The 15,720-nt window shown below is 34.8% G+C and overlaps 1 protein-coding gene across 1 annotated transcript; it reads right to left on the reverse strand.

Annotated features, from left to right (window-relative positions):
- Nucleotides 1-4,883: 4,883 nt before the first annotated feature.
- LOC113749269 lies at nt 4,884-7,792 on the reverse strand. Its single transcript, XM_027292955.1, has 5 exons — nt 7,420-7,792; nt 6,874-7,067; nt 6,725-6,758; nt 5,272-5,891; nt 4,884-5,156 (listed from the first exon to the last, which is right to left on the reverse strand). The coding sequence occupies exons 1-5, from the start codon at nt 7,790-7,792 to the stop codon at nt 4,884-4,886; spliced, it is 1,494 nt and encodes a 497-aa protein (XP_027148756.1).
- Nucleotides 7,793-15,720: the final 7,928 nt, after the last annotated feature.

The following is a 15,720-nucleotide window of genomic DNA, read 5'->3' on the forward strand; positions in this document are numbered from 1 at the left end:
AACATATACATATATAAATAAATAAATAAATAAAATTATAACAAACAAATAAAACCACGAAAAATATAAAAACCATATTAAATTAAACCATTATATCACCTAAAATAAAATACTAAACTCACACACACACACAAACACATATATAAATACATATATAATATTACAAAATATACCATCTTTTGTACTAAATCAATATCATCTTTACTTATCAAAAAAACATACTCAATTAATAAACACATATTTTACCAAGCTACAATATAAAATTATTCCAAATCATCAATTTATCTCATCATAGAGCAATCAAACTATATCAAAATTTGCCAAAAAAATACCTATTATCCATTATTTTTCAAGAAAATTCCCATTCTTTTATATCATTTCCATAAATTATTCCACTACAACAATGCACACATCCACATCCAACCTATCCAAATTATGAAAATATCATAATCCTAAAATACATAAACTACCAACAACCAGAGTACAATAAATTATAACGCTCTCAATGTAATTCTCCCCCTAATTTTCCATCCTATCAACTTTAAAAAAATAACTTATATTCCATTAATTTAAATAATATTCGCTTCTTCCTAAATTAAAATAAAAAAACAAAATTTTTTAAAACCAATATTATCCATCAAATCTTTATATCACATTAATTTTAAAAAGGCAATACAAAACACTTCAATTTTACTATATCTATATATAAATAAATCAATTCAATATATCACCTCTCTATCCACTACTCCAACTCAATTATCATACAAAATACTCTAAATCTATATTATTAAATGAATCTTATATTACCCTAAAATAGTCAATAATGGACACCCCGCGAAACGCGCTGGGCACCAGGCCTAGTAACTTCCTCTATTCATGATCAATGCCTAAAAAAACATCCTCTGGTCAATAGTACACCAATATCTTTCCATGTTTACAAATATGAAATAAGAAAAGTTGGCCAAATGTGTTAGTAACACCAATAACTTAACAGAGGTTCAAGTTAGTAGAATCTAAGCTGTAATCTAAAGTTCATCCTGAATACCTGATTAAAGGACAACTAGCCAATTTGCCATCACTGACAAGCTGGGTTTGGAGGACTCAAGTGTTGCATGGTAAGGGTTTTTATTGTGACCGCATCAAAGTTGCACGTACTTTACGATAATTTCTATAAATTACAGCAGTAAACTACTAAACGGTGAAGGACCCAAGTCGTCATAATATAGATACATGTACAATTGGTGCTCAAGCTAAAATCCCAAAAAAAAAAAATCTCAACCACAGTTATTCGATCAATTTGACCTAAGTAACACTTGTCACGTCTCTAGTTTTTTTTTTTTTCATTTAGGGATATTCCAACCTTTCTATCAGACTAATTCTCTAAAATTATGTAAAGTCTTGCCTCAAGAATACATAACGAGATAGTATACGAGAGTCAATTACAGAACTTGTTGGTAACTATTGTCATGTCTCTAGTTAAAAGAAGAAAAATTTATGCATAGAAGAAGAAGAAGATCCTCTTCGCTAAAAACATAAGGTAAACAAAATCGGTGACAAACTAACAAAATAAGGGGGAATTTAGGATTTTGGCCAATGGATTTTTTGTTGTCTTTTTTTCTGTAATTTGCAAATGGCCCACCAAAATCCAATCCAACCAACCACCTTATTAGAAATAATAATTGGCAAATTGATCGTCTCTACAAGTACACACGCATTTGCGCAGAGAGTAAATACGTGGCCATGTTTATTTATCAAGAAACATATCTTTGCAAATATCCTTTATTGATGTCATTCGCAAATTTTTCTTTTAATCTTTGGATTTCCTAACACGTGATCTGGCTCCAACTTCATTGACTCGTAAGTTCAAATTCTTTGCATATACACGAAAAGAGACGAAAGGAGATATAATTCTGCATATATATATATATATATATATATATATATTCCTTTAGCCGTATTGTGGATAAAAGGAAAATATATTAGATTGTTATGACTATCGAATACGATGCACCTGGGAAGGGGAGGTCCATGCCCTATTTCCACAGGACAGTTGCAAAAGAACCCTTGAATAAAAAGAACGAATGTTTTTTTTTTTTTTGAAGGAAAAAAAAAAGAACGAATGTTAGGACCTTAATGGACGTCCCACATGGGGTCTTCCAATATGGTTTGAACGCCACTAAATTTTGTATGTTTTTTTTTTCATTTCAACTCTTGATGTTATAGTTCAATGTTCCTAGATTTGATTGGATTGGATGTAGATTTGGATGCCGAGGAATAAATGGCTTTTAGTGAAGCATGATCCTTAAGACATAAACACGTCTATTCTTTAAAGTCAATTGTTACTCTTTATTAGTTTATATAATCGATTTTTTATTTTCTCGTTAGTTTTTATATTTATGTCTTAATTTCTTTTAACCATCAAGTACTTGCACGTATGGCCTTAGCAACCACATTATAGGGTTGTACTTGATTTGATTACTCAGTGCAATTTTAGATTCTGATTATTGATAATCGATTGTGTTATTCTCATTTGTTTAAACATTTACATTTTAAAATTTTTAATAATCATTAAAAAAGTTAAAATCTATAAAAAAAAAACCTACCAAATCGTTCCAATTTGTAGTACAGGTTATCGTCCCCTGAATGATTGTCATCTGCATTTCAGTGCACAGATCCAAACAAGTTAGCATTTGATAAAAGGATGGTAAATATTAACCAGAACATCATCATCAACCTCTAACAAAGTTCTAGAACTGGTTGGTATAAAATAAATGGCAAAAGAAAAGAGTGAAATGACACACTCTGGAACAGTACGGGTGTACGCGAATGAGAAAACCGGGTCAGTTTCAGACGGGACCTACAGGTAGCCGGTCTTAGGAGCATGTGCCGTTATTTGACATTGGGAGGGTGTTAATTCCCCAACCAAAGTAATTGCAGCAATTGCTTGGGGGGACTTGCGGAAAGCAAAAGCTGAGGCGGCGACGCGGAAACTTGAGGTTTTCTCTAGTTACATAAGATATATAGAGTGCTTCAAGTCATTCCTCAACATCACAGACTCACAGCAAGCATTTCATGTCTTGCCCTGTAATCAACTCAATGATTACTTGCGCACCCATATTTTTTGACCGTCTGAATGGAAATGAACAACCAATCGGGATTTGGAAAATTAATCTAATATGCTACCAGATATTTATTCTCTGAATGCTTGATTGAGATGATCTTATGGTTTGTTCAGATGAAACTGGAAAAGAAGAGATCTTCATCGATGGACAAGATAATGAACAAGCTCAGATCGATCAGCACAAAAGAAGGCCCAAGAAATGAGAAGCTCTGTCCTATCACACCAGTCACATCAAGTTGCAAGAACCTCCCATGAGGCCATATCTTTTCTTCGAACTCGCCATATAGGTTCCTTCAGTGGCTGCTTTACCTGTCATGCATTTTAGTTAGTTGCACAGCTGTTTCTTTGCTGAACGATAAAGAGTCTCACCCCAGAGGTAAATGCTTAGGTTCATCGCATGTTGAATTTTATTATGATTTGGATATTGAGATGTAGTAGGATAACATTGTTAAAATCACATCACTTGCCATATTTGTTGCTAGAACATAAAAATGTTTAGTATCAAGTAGTTCGATCTGTTAATTAACATGTTCAATTGTTGGAGTCAAACTGCGAAATACAATGATATCCAGTGTAGAAATGAATGGACAGAGACCTTGGTTCAGATGTCCAAACGGGCACCCAAGAAACCCCCTTTGCCTCCGCGATCTCACAGGAAAACCAGAGAAAAGCATCCGCTACCACGCAGCTGACCCTCCTTCCAGTGTCCCGTTCAGCTGCCTCCACAGCTCTCCTAAAATTCTCCGGTGCCACTTTCAAGAAAAAGATCAATATCCTCCAATGGCCTGCCAGCGAAAACATAGCCATCAGGCACCCCATCCGGGACATCATAGGCCTTAATGTTATCATCATCAATGTTTGATGATGATGAGAATAGGGAAGCATTGGATTTGGCTGTGCTGAAAAAGGGGGTTTCTTGGGTGCCCGTTTGGACATCTGAACCAAGGTCTCTGTTAATCAATTGTTTATTAAATGAAGAAGGCATTAAAGAAGAGAAGCAAGAGAGAAGTTCAACTCTTGTTCTGTTACCACAGGTTTCATTTGCTGATGGAATTTGTGAATTTAATCTGAGTAGCTGAATGAGAAATATAGTCGTGTGTGTTATATTGTAACATTACATTCTTCAATCCTTGTTTGAATTTAGGCCTAAATCATAATTGTATGTAGGTTAAATCATGATAAAGTGGTCTTTGTCGAAACAAGTTTTCTATGGAAAGGTAGAAATACGAAAACGTATGCTTGATGAGAAGAGCAGCAGCTTGCTCGACTGCTTCAAACATTCCTCTAAAATAAATGGGAAAAAAAAAATCTAATGATCCTCAAAATAACTGTTATGACTACTTTATTGCAAAGTTAAGGAAGCCAAAAGTGAATCCTATTTTGATCATTATGGCTGTCATAAAAGTAGGAATCTTTGGTTTTGGTGTATGATTCTTCTATATCATTTTGGGTACGTATTGTACAAACCAAAATTTTAAGAGAAAATAATCAACTCACAATATTATTGAAATCTCAAACAATGAAGAAAGTTACACCACAATAGAAAATCTAACAAATTAGTTTAGACTCTTTCTAAAAAACATCCTAAATAATGTCTTATTCATAATCTACCACACTTATTAGGAAAGAAACCACTTAGATTAGAAATTACAAAATAAAACACAAATTCTTAAATCACACAACTACTAAAACCTAACTCCAAAAAACTAATAAATAACTAAATGAATACTTGTAGGCTTGATTTAGTTTGCCAACACATATGTCATTCTGGTTTCCGGCCTTTCAATGGAGGGTGCGAGGAGGGCAAGGTCCCCAATCTGGTGACGTTAACATAGTCCTGAGGACCATGAGCTGATAATCCAGGAACGACCAATCCAGCCATCCTAGACATGGTCTGAAACAACCCTTCTCTATACTCCATTCCTCTCGTGAAAGGGATAATGAAGCTCCTAATCAGCTCGTAAACGGCATTCAAAATCTTGGGTATAACCGACAGCAGTGAGAAGTAGTTCTTGTTTGGTTCTTCCTCTAGAATCTGTTTGGGTTTTAGTTCCAAAACAAGGGAAAAAGAATTTATGAGAACACTCCCATAAAATGATACAAGGGAAAAAACTTGAGAATAGATAAACAAAAGAATTAAGTTTTTTCACCTGCCCTCGGTAGCAGCTGTTGAAGTATAAACAAGGACCAAAGTGCTTGAACATGAGGGTTTTGTCATCAAACGGTACTCTTGGAACCATATCATTCTTGTAGACATATCTGCAATATTTTACGTCATAAAATCTAAGCTTATCCTTCATAAAGTCTCCAAATTGCTCATCTCCAACTCTAGGCTGCCCAAAAGTGTACACTCCTTCCATTCTTTCCAATAACTCTTTTTCTTCATGTAAAATCAGTATGGCAGGAAACAAAATTGCCAATGCCCCTCCTAAGCTGTGTCCAGTTACCATGAATTTTGCATTCTGATTTTCCTTCAATCTATTTCTCAAAATTTCCCTTATTGTGTAATAGGCATAGTTTTTTCCATCTGAGCCTTGCTCAATTGTCTTAGGCCAACCCTTTCGTTTTTGTAAGCCTAAGGCTTTCATAAATCCAGCATGAATCTTGCCCACACCTTTGACATCATACCACGAAATATCAAAATCCGTACGCCAATCATCAGCATCAAACGGCTCTGTCCCTCGAAATGCCACCTCAATCAGGTTAGAATCAGCACTGGTTCTCTTGTCTTCGAAAATGATGGCTTGTGTTGTGTATGATTCCTCATAATCTGAATGGTATTGGGTAGACAAGTTGTAAATTGTAAATTAAACTTCGGAATTGCATTACTTTGCTAAAGAGAATTTTAGGTATAACAAACATGCATGAGATTAGAGTTATTCGTTTACTTTCAGTAATTTCTCAACTCTTGACTTACAAAATTGTCCTGAATTTTTTGGCTTTCCATGAAAACGTATATGCATGCATCAGCTTAAAACCAGGAAAAACTTTGGAACTTTCACTAAAAAATCCAAGTTCAGGGAACTAAAGACCAAGTAGATAAATTAAAGTCCAACTTGTCTAAACTCATTTGTTTCCTTCAATAGTCAGCTTTTCCATTTTTCTCATATTAAACAAAAAAAATTTTTTTTTTTTGTGCGACAGAAGCGGCTAAGCTGCATGTGATGCTTCGCTTTCCACAACTTCTTTTAGAATTACTTAATGTTTGAGATGCAACCTTCTAACCATCTCCGTAGTTTTTTCCTCTTTATAATATATATATATATATATATATATATATAATCATGAATTAGTGGGTTTGGCAGAATTTTTTCCGTAGTTTACTTGACAATTGTAAATCAGAACTTCTAATTTCTAAACAAAGACTAGGAGGTATTTTCCGGTTTGCTGCGTTTAGGCAAAAACCAGGAAACTTGTTAATGTGCATTTGGACTTGTTAAAGTAGTGCCATCATTCATGTTTGCAACTTAATTATACGCATTATCACCACTGCACTAAGAGTCAAAAATGGCCAGCAACAATGAGTGGCAAGAAATGGTTGTCTTTTGACAAGACAAGGAAAAGAGAAAAATTTCACATAAAGAGGAGAACGGAGCCACTGACCATTCCAAAAGTTGAAGAAGCCCAAGAATTCCATCTGCAAGAGTAGAATTGGAAAAAGGGAAGAAAAAAAAAAAAGACTTGAAACTTGTTCCAAGCAATATAACATGAAACTTGCATTGCATGTCCTGAAATTATTTAGTATAAATTACCTGCCAGTGATCTGTGACCACAGTTCTGGAGAAGGCTTCATTTTCATAGGCCAATTTAGCAGCCATCATAGACAAGGCTGCATCATACCTCTTGTCATTAGCTTTGATCCTTCCATCTAAATCCACTCGCGTGTCCAGATTCGCAAGTATCGACCTGAAAGTTGCAGCCGACCTGTCTGGCGTTACTACCTTTCCTGCAATCAAAGCATACACAAGGCCATACTGTTACCATATTATTTTGGCTCATTGCATGAAATAAACAACGATCTCCATGAAACATATATATAAGATTTCAATGGCCGTTATTATCATTTTTTCTCTAGCTAGCTAATCAAAAGTTGCCTTCCACATTTTATTGATGTATATCAAATAGAATATGATTTGACACCAAAAATTAATGCCTAATCCAGTTTCCCTGTGTTGCATAATAATATGCTTTTGCATGCATGCATGCAGCAATCAATTTACGCCTATAGTTTTCCGGGGAGGTAATGGATATGAATTAATGGAACATGCAACATAAATAAAAGAGAAATTAAAACAAACCCGTAAGAAAATTCCATAAAAGGCCGATAAAGCCACCATTGCTGGATGGATAATTCAGGCACAGCTCCAAAGTAGATCCTAGGACAGCCAAAGGTTTTTTTAAATGGAGGAGGAGTATCTGAGCCACGAGAGACACAAAAACTATCCATCGGCGACGGAAGCCGTACGCCTCCGGGGCATGAAAGGAGTCTGCTTCTTCCCTGTATACCTTGGGGGCATGAAAGGAGTTTGCTTCCCCGTATATCTCGGGGGTATGAAAGAAGTCTGTTTTCTCTAATTCGCGCGAGGAGAAGATGCTAAGGATGTCGCTAAAACCAACTTCTTTCGGATTGAGCTGCAAATATTCTTTAGAGAAATCTTCTTTGGAAGCCATATCTAGCTAAGAAGTAATGATACTGATTGGGTAGATAGATGTGTGGTTACGTCAAAGTCTCAAGGGTGAACTGATTTGTAGTTCAAAGTATCGCTGTGTAATTACAATTTATATTGTTGGGTAGATGCTTAAACAATGTGGTATTTTCTTCAACAAAGTATTCATATTCAGTCACATGGCACCGAGTACAAATATTAGCAGTTGTCGTAGTTTGAATTCGTCAAAAAGACGAGAGTCCACAGACACCCAAAAATTTTTTTTTTTTTGAGAGACAGATACCCAAATTTACGGTTCTCAAAGTACTTCACGGGTACACATGGGATTGATTGCAGTATACACTAGTATATATACAACAACTATGGAAAAGTGTGACATTTGCAGTATATACTAGTTAATTATGTCACTACCATTGATGAATTAGCTAGTGTTATATAATAAGTAATGACATACCATGATGTGTGGATTGTCTATCTTTGCAACTAAGATGGGTTAAAAATGATGTAGATGAAAAGGGGAGAAGGGGAATGTAACCGAGGGATGATAGTGCTTAGAACGGGGCATAGGGAGGGCATCTTCAATAGGGAGACAAACCTAGTCAACTGACTGTTCAAGTGTAGAGATGAGAAGTAAACCTAAACCCTAGACCAATACTTGGTGGCCGAACTATATTATATATAAAGAAGTTACTAAAACAAGAAGATTAAGCATAATCGATTAGATATGCACTCACATTAATGCCCTCCTACATTAAAATACTTTCCCAATTTAATTTTACTTTTAAAAAAATTTAAAAACTTAAAATCTCTCTTGACTAGTATCCGTTAGATAATCTCAAACGACAAAGCTGTGGGTAGCTTAATTAGAAGCGATGGTTAGTGAATGAGTTGAGTAGATAGAACAGTTTTGACGTTAAAAGTTGAAACTTTAATTACTGTATAATAAAGTTTGAGCACACTGTCCAATAATTGTATTGTTGTGCAGATGCTAAGACTGTAGCAATTACTCTAAAGATGCTTAAAAGTAGAGTTAGTGACATAAATAATCAACCACTTGAAACCAAGTAGTTGTCCAAATTTGAATTTGCATAAAAGACTGGCAGCCTACTTGACCCAAAAAATAATTGTTCTCCCAGTTGTTCACATGGAGTATGGGTTATATAATGTTAGAAGAGGTTAACTTTGGATTAATTAATCTTCTCATGGGGGTATGGGTTATATAATGTTAGAAGAGGTTAACTTTGGATTAATTGATCGTCTCAACCGTTACCGGGCACGATGTCATCGTGGATCTTGTCGGAGCACGACTAACCTAATTTCTGGGATATAATTTATTGTGGACATGTTACTTAGGGTCTGTATAATACGTACAAGTTGGAATCTGCCATGAAAGATACAAAATTAATATTTTTTCATTTTTTAAACAAATACCTCTTTTGTTTTCTGCTCAGTGTCCCTCGCAGTTCTTAGTTGTCCAAGGATATGTACATCAACAACAATGTGCTGCTTTATCTTCTTTTGATTATGTGGAATACTTAATTGAATTATCAAACTTTGACAAATAACTGAAGCTTGTTTTCTCAAAAGGGGAATTTTTTTTTTTTTTTTGAAAATTCAATAGATTAACTTCACCAAATGGAAATGAACTTTAATACACTTGAGGGAGTGTCCCATTCCCAGGAATTTTTAGCCTTTAAGTGCGCACACGGAAGGAAAAGATCAAGAACATAATTAAGGGACTTTCAGAAGAGGAGTTTGAAAATCAATTTCGTATCTATTCAAGAAGGAAAAGTAAGAAAAGAATCTCTCAAGGAAGAAACTTGCCCTACTTGCACCTCTGGAAGAATGCTGGACTTGTGTGCTTGTTTCCTATACTTATTATGGATTCTAAGCAACATAGTTGAGGAGTTGAGCTATATTGGTGCCATTTCAATTATTCTGGAATGCAAACAAGTTTATCGTAGTAAGCGACAATTCAGATACTCTTCAAAATTAACTTTTGGTAAATGTTAATGGCATCCTATTGACCTTTTAACCATGTAAATTAGATTTAGAAACATACATACATACATGCATGTGTGTGCATATATCCCTTTAAATGAGTTTACAGCCATTCTTTCTATAAATTGTAATATGAAAAAAAAAGATAGCGGGGGGATGAGTTGGATCGTATTGGAGGAGGAAATGTGAGTGAGAAATCTCGAATTCGAAACTTTTCATTTACACTAAAAAAAAAAAGATGGACATATTTTTATCCTTTTACATGGACTAGTACAAAAGTCCAAGAAGTGTTCTAAAGAGTTTGGTGTTATATATAATTAGTGTGGAAACAAATCAAAATAGATCCTTTGTCGTGCTATCATAGTACATAAACATTATAGAAACCCAGAGCATCTCTTTCTGTCAAATCAAATGGATTTAATCCTAATAAGTTTCTCCGCGTCATCTATAATTTGGACATCCTTAAATCATGTGTGCAACAATGAACGATATCTCAAGGAATCCTTCAAAGTATGGCATAAAAAAATTATCATGCTTTTATAGTGCTTAGGAGGCCAAGGTCGCGACTATCCCTTGACTTTGATTTTTCCGAATCCGACTGCTTTCAACGTTTTAGTGCTTAGGTTGCCAAGGTCCTGTCGTCTGCAACGCAGGTTTCTCAGCAATTTCTTTAACGTAATTTCCACGAACAAAATCCAAGTTTAGACTATGAATGTGTGCATTAGCCATTTTAATTGTGCCAGTCAACAATATTTATCGCGCTTTTACAGTGGCGCTTTTCCTTTCGCCTAAGACTAGAAAAGATTTTGTGCCACTCAATCCTTGCTCTTGTCTATTCTTTTTTATCAGAAATGAGAAATGAGTTCGGGTTTTGACTTGCATTTTCTCTTCTTTATTGTGTTGATAAAAGGGCTAAGATACTCATGGCGGGATCTGCATGGTGATCGACGAATTGCAATTTTCCACCACGATTCTACGATCATTATGATACCATGGTAAACTAATTTTCCGATCACATGTCCCTAAAAAATTGAAGAAAGAAAAATGGGAGAGGCTTGAAGTTCTTAATTCACTTTCAATCAATATTACCTCCAATTCAAACTTGGTTGCTGATTGCGTAAATAACTACAAGGCGAGTAGAAAAGGATAATAGAAAACACAACCTTGATCTCTACGGCCTCAACTACCTGTAAAAGGTGAGAAAATGATACTCTAGTATTAAAGAGTAAAGACTGCATGTGAAAGCAGAAAAACTCTTTTAGGTTACCTTTATAGTACTTTGTTTTCTAAACCATTACCAAACCAAAAATTTCAAAGTGGAAAAATTTTCCTGCACTCTTTCCATCTCTAACTATCATATCCAAATTTTGAACCCTAAACTTTTCAATGGAGCAATTTTAAGAATCTCTCCGTAACTAATGAGGCAACCTCAACTTATAGAATTAATATCACAATGGAAAAATCACCCTGCACATTTTTCATCTCCAACTATCATATCCAAAATTTCAACCCTAAACTTTTCAATGGGAGCAATTTTAATAGTCTTCCCATAGCTAATGATGCACCCACAACGGTTAAGTTGAACTTTATTCTTCATTCGTGTTAATTATATATATATATATATGTAGTGCTTCATTGATATATATAGGGCTTCATTGCTGCATGCTGGTTGTGGGCCAAAAGATATCAAACCAGCCATGTATATTGCCTTTTGAGGGCTTTCGCTCAAATAGCTCCATCAGTCATAGTCTGGCAGTGGCAAGTACTTAAAACAAAACTAATGGGCCACATACGACTTTCAATTCGTATCGCATTGAGGTGGACAGCATACATTGACTCCTAGGCCTAACATTTTCGCTTTTGGGCCTTTACCCGATACACACTAACCCACACACCATCACGTAAATACACTGAATTCAAATCCAAGTCCAAGTTGGAGATGAGAAGAGACGAATCATTAAAAAAGAAGAAGTCCCAAGATGAAGATTTCACGCACGAGCATTGAGCTTTTAAAATCTATCTACATAATCTGCAACTTCGCGGTAAATTTTGATATTTTTCGCTCATGGGGGTCATAAGAATCAACCTCCTGAACCTGAAGAAAAGATGGCCAAATGTGTTAGTAAAATTTAACAAAGGTTCAAGTTAGTAGAATCTAAGCTGTAATCTAAAGTTCATCCTGAATACTTAATTAAAGGACAATGAGCCAATTTGCCACCACTGACCTGTAGCTGGGTTTGGAGGACTCAAGAGTTGCATGATAAGGGTTTTATTTTGACCGTACTATATGATAATTTCTATAAATTACAGTGGCAAACTACTAAATGGTGAAAGACCTAAGTCGTCATAATACAGATACACGTACAATTGTTGCTCAAGCTAACCCCCCACCTCCCAAAAAAAAAAAAAAGAAACAAAAATCTCTACACAGTTCTTCGATAAATTTGATCGAGGTAAAACTTGTCATGTCTCTAGTTAAAAGAAGAAAAAAAATTATGCACAGCATAGAATAAGAAGATCCTCATTGCTATAAACAGGCAGTAGGCAAAATGGGTGACAGATGCTTGCAATGGAATACGTCCCTTCTAGCATATAGGACGGACAAACAAATAAGAGGGAATTTAGGATTTTGGCCAATAGAATTTTTTTTTTTTTTTGTCTTTTTTTCTGTAATTTGCAAATGGCCCACCGAAATCCAATCCAACCAACCACCTTATTAGAAATAATAATTGGCTAATTGATCGTCTCTACAATACACATGCATTTGCGCAGAGAGTAAATACGTGGCCATATTTATTTATCAAGACTAGGGGGAGTGCCGGCGCATTGCGCGAGTGTTTGGTGTCTATGATTAGAGATGACTTTTTATTGGAAAAATAATATTATATTTTGGAAAAATATAATCATCAAATATAATAAAGTTAATAATAGTACATTGTAATTGCAGCACATACTTGTACACTTTGATTTATTAATGCTTTTACAATTCTACCACTCCCAAAAGACTTCTATAGAGATGTCAGTTGAAAATTGTCCAAGAGCAGACATAAGTTGATTCAGACAAAAGAATATTATGTAACGGTTAGTTAAGCAACTTGTTAATTGTATGATATGTTAATATGTCTTTGTGTCAATTGCGCAACAAAAGCCACACTTTAATTAAATGTGTTTATAATACCATTTCAGTAATTATACCAACACATAAGCTTATATGAGTTATATTCAATGCAAAAATGATTGCAAAATAATTTCGTATTTAAAAAATGCCCAAATGTCTCCATAAATTAAAACTTTAAATGTACCAAAATGAGAGCGTTTCAATAAATATACCTAAACATATGCTGCACTTAATTGTACCAAAAGATTTTTAAAAAAAAACTATATAGCATTTCACGTTTCCAAAAAGTCCCTATCCATGCGGTTGAAATTCAAACCCCCTTTGACCACAACTCATTCTTATATAGTATAAGAAAACATATCTTAGCAATTTTGCATATATCTTTTATTGATGTCATTCGCAATTTTTTCCTTTAATCTTTGGATTTTCTAACACATGATCTGACTCCAACTTCATTGACTCGAATGTTCAAATTCTTACATATACACGAAAGGTGACGAAAGGAGATATAATTCTGCATATATATTCCTTTAGCCGTATTGTGGATAAAAGGAAAATATATTTAGTATGTTATGACGATCGAATACGATGCACTTGGGAAGGGGAGGTCCATGCCCTATTTCCACAGGACAGTTGCAAAAGAACCCTTGAATAAAAGGAACGAATGTTAGGACCATAGTGGACGTCCCACATGGGGTCTTCAAATATGGTTTGAACACTACTGAATTTTGTATGTATTTTTCATTTCAACTCTTGATATTATAGTTCAATGTTTCTAGATTTGATTGGATTGGATGTAGATTTGGATGCCGAGGAACAAATGGCTTTTAGTGGAGCATGATCCTTGAGACACAAACACGCCTATTCTCCTATACTGCCTTGGGAGGCAACCTACCCTTCTGCCTTCTTTCTTTTTTTTTTTTTTTAAAGCCATTCCTCATCTCGTTTCTTCTCTAACCACCCTAAGAATCTTTAAAGTCAATTGTTACTCCTTATTAATTTATAAAAAACGGGATCATGTGCTAATTCTCCACGTACATACAAATGTTTCCTCAGTTTTGACGTACAACCAAAGATTATAACTTTGAGGAACTAAACAATATAACCAAGGATCGTTGTAGAAATTAAGTTCGGTGGGCAATATGTGAAATGACAATTATATATGCAGTGTTCCAAAATGAACGATGATTATTTTTCTTTCACTCCAAACTAAAACTGATCCTGAATTACTTTCAAGAACAAGCTAGAAAGCAGAAGCACTTAGAATGATCCTATCCTAGCCCCCATCGATCGCGCCAAACGCGCCCACAGGAAGGTTGAAAGTGCATAGTAACATATAAAGCCAATCTTCTTGTCGTAAAGGATATACTAAAAAAACTAGAAACCACCAAAAACGAAATTGTTTATGATGCATGTAGAATTTTCCGTAAGATAGAAGTACATGGACAAAACCACTGATCAAATTATTTTTTCATGGGAATCAGCTGCAAGTTGGCACATTTAGAACCACAAAGTAGCATGTTAGATTTAGAACCACAAATATGTTAGATTTTGTCAATCAATTTGAAACTCGTGTTACAAGTAAGAACAATTGACATCAGTGGAATTGCCTTAACGAAACACCCTTCATCTTTTGTTTGATGGAGTCATATCATCCATTGTAAGTGGAGAATAACAAGGGTAAGATCCAGAAAGTATCAATAATTCTCATAGTAGCATACGGAACAATTGATATTAGTAATTTTTGAGACCCATTTCTACCTCTCATAGCCACTTACCAAACAGCCCTTTTGTCATTTTGTTCAATGGAGCTACCTCTAATTGAAATTAGCCTGTTTTTAGGAAACTTAAAAAACGTTCTCTAATTAATTAGTGCTTTTTTTTGTTTATATACAAAAAAAATTTACCTAGAAAAAAAATAAAGAACAAATTAAAAAGCATGTAAAAAGAAACAGCCACCAAACGGTGCTTTCATGTTACTACTATAAACCTAGATAGATTTTCAATCAAAGTTTTATCAAGAATTCCATGCAAATTAGGGCTGAAGAATTCCATGATCAGACGTGGATAGCCATGTGGGAAGGGAGATAGGCGATGTGGATTGCCTTCACGTGTCTAACGAGGGGCCAAAACGACGTCATCAGCGTTACTAGGGTAGTCGTAAAAGATCACCGCCTTCTGTCAGTGGTTCACGTGGATTTCTCGTGCATTCTATGACTTAGCAATCCACCCCACCCCTCTTACTTTTTCTTTTGAATTCTTATTTTAATTAGCAAATTACTCGAAAAAGCCATATCAAACTTTCTTTTCGAATAGCAGAGTTTTAATTATTCAACTTTTGAAAGTATGTATTTATTTATTAAATTATCAGAAATATAATTTTTGAACCATTTCTTTCGTTTTTACACCAATAAATTTGTTAGATTTAAGAGAGTCGCACAAGTCACAAGACATAACCAGATCTGACAAAGTTAATGGAGAAAATAAATGAAATGATTGAAAATTTATATTTTTATAATTTAATGAGTAAGTACATCCTCTTAAAAATTATTAAGCAGTCAAAACCTTGTTAGTGGTTACTCGGGGTAATTTGTTCTATTTTAATTTGGTAGAATAGAACAGCCCAACTACTTTTGCTCTGCTTGCACTGTCCATTATCAATCATCAATTGATGGAATCCCGTCTACTAAAATACGCCAACTACGACTGAATGTCAACTTTGCCTCCCGGCTATCACAAAAATTCCAGTGCTTTTTTTTTTTTTTTTTTACTTTTTCTTTGGCATCTCAACAAGAAAAATTGCAAGTATGCAG

The sequence above is a fragment of the Coffea eugenioides genome, chromosome 10, assembly GCF_003713205.1.
Source record: "Coffea eugenioides isolate CCC68of chromosome 10, Ceug_1.0, whole genome shotgun sequence".
Lineage (NCBI taxonomy): Eukaryota > Viridiplantae > Streptophyta > Magnoliopsida > Gentianales > Rubiaceae > Coffea > Coffea eugenioides.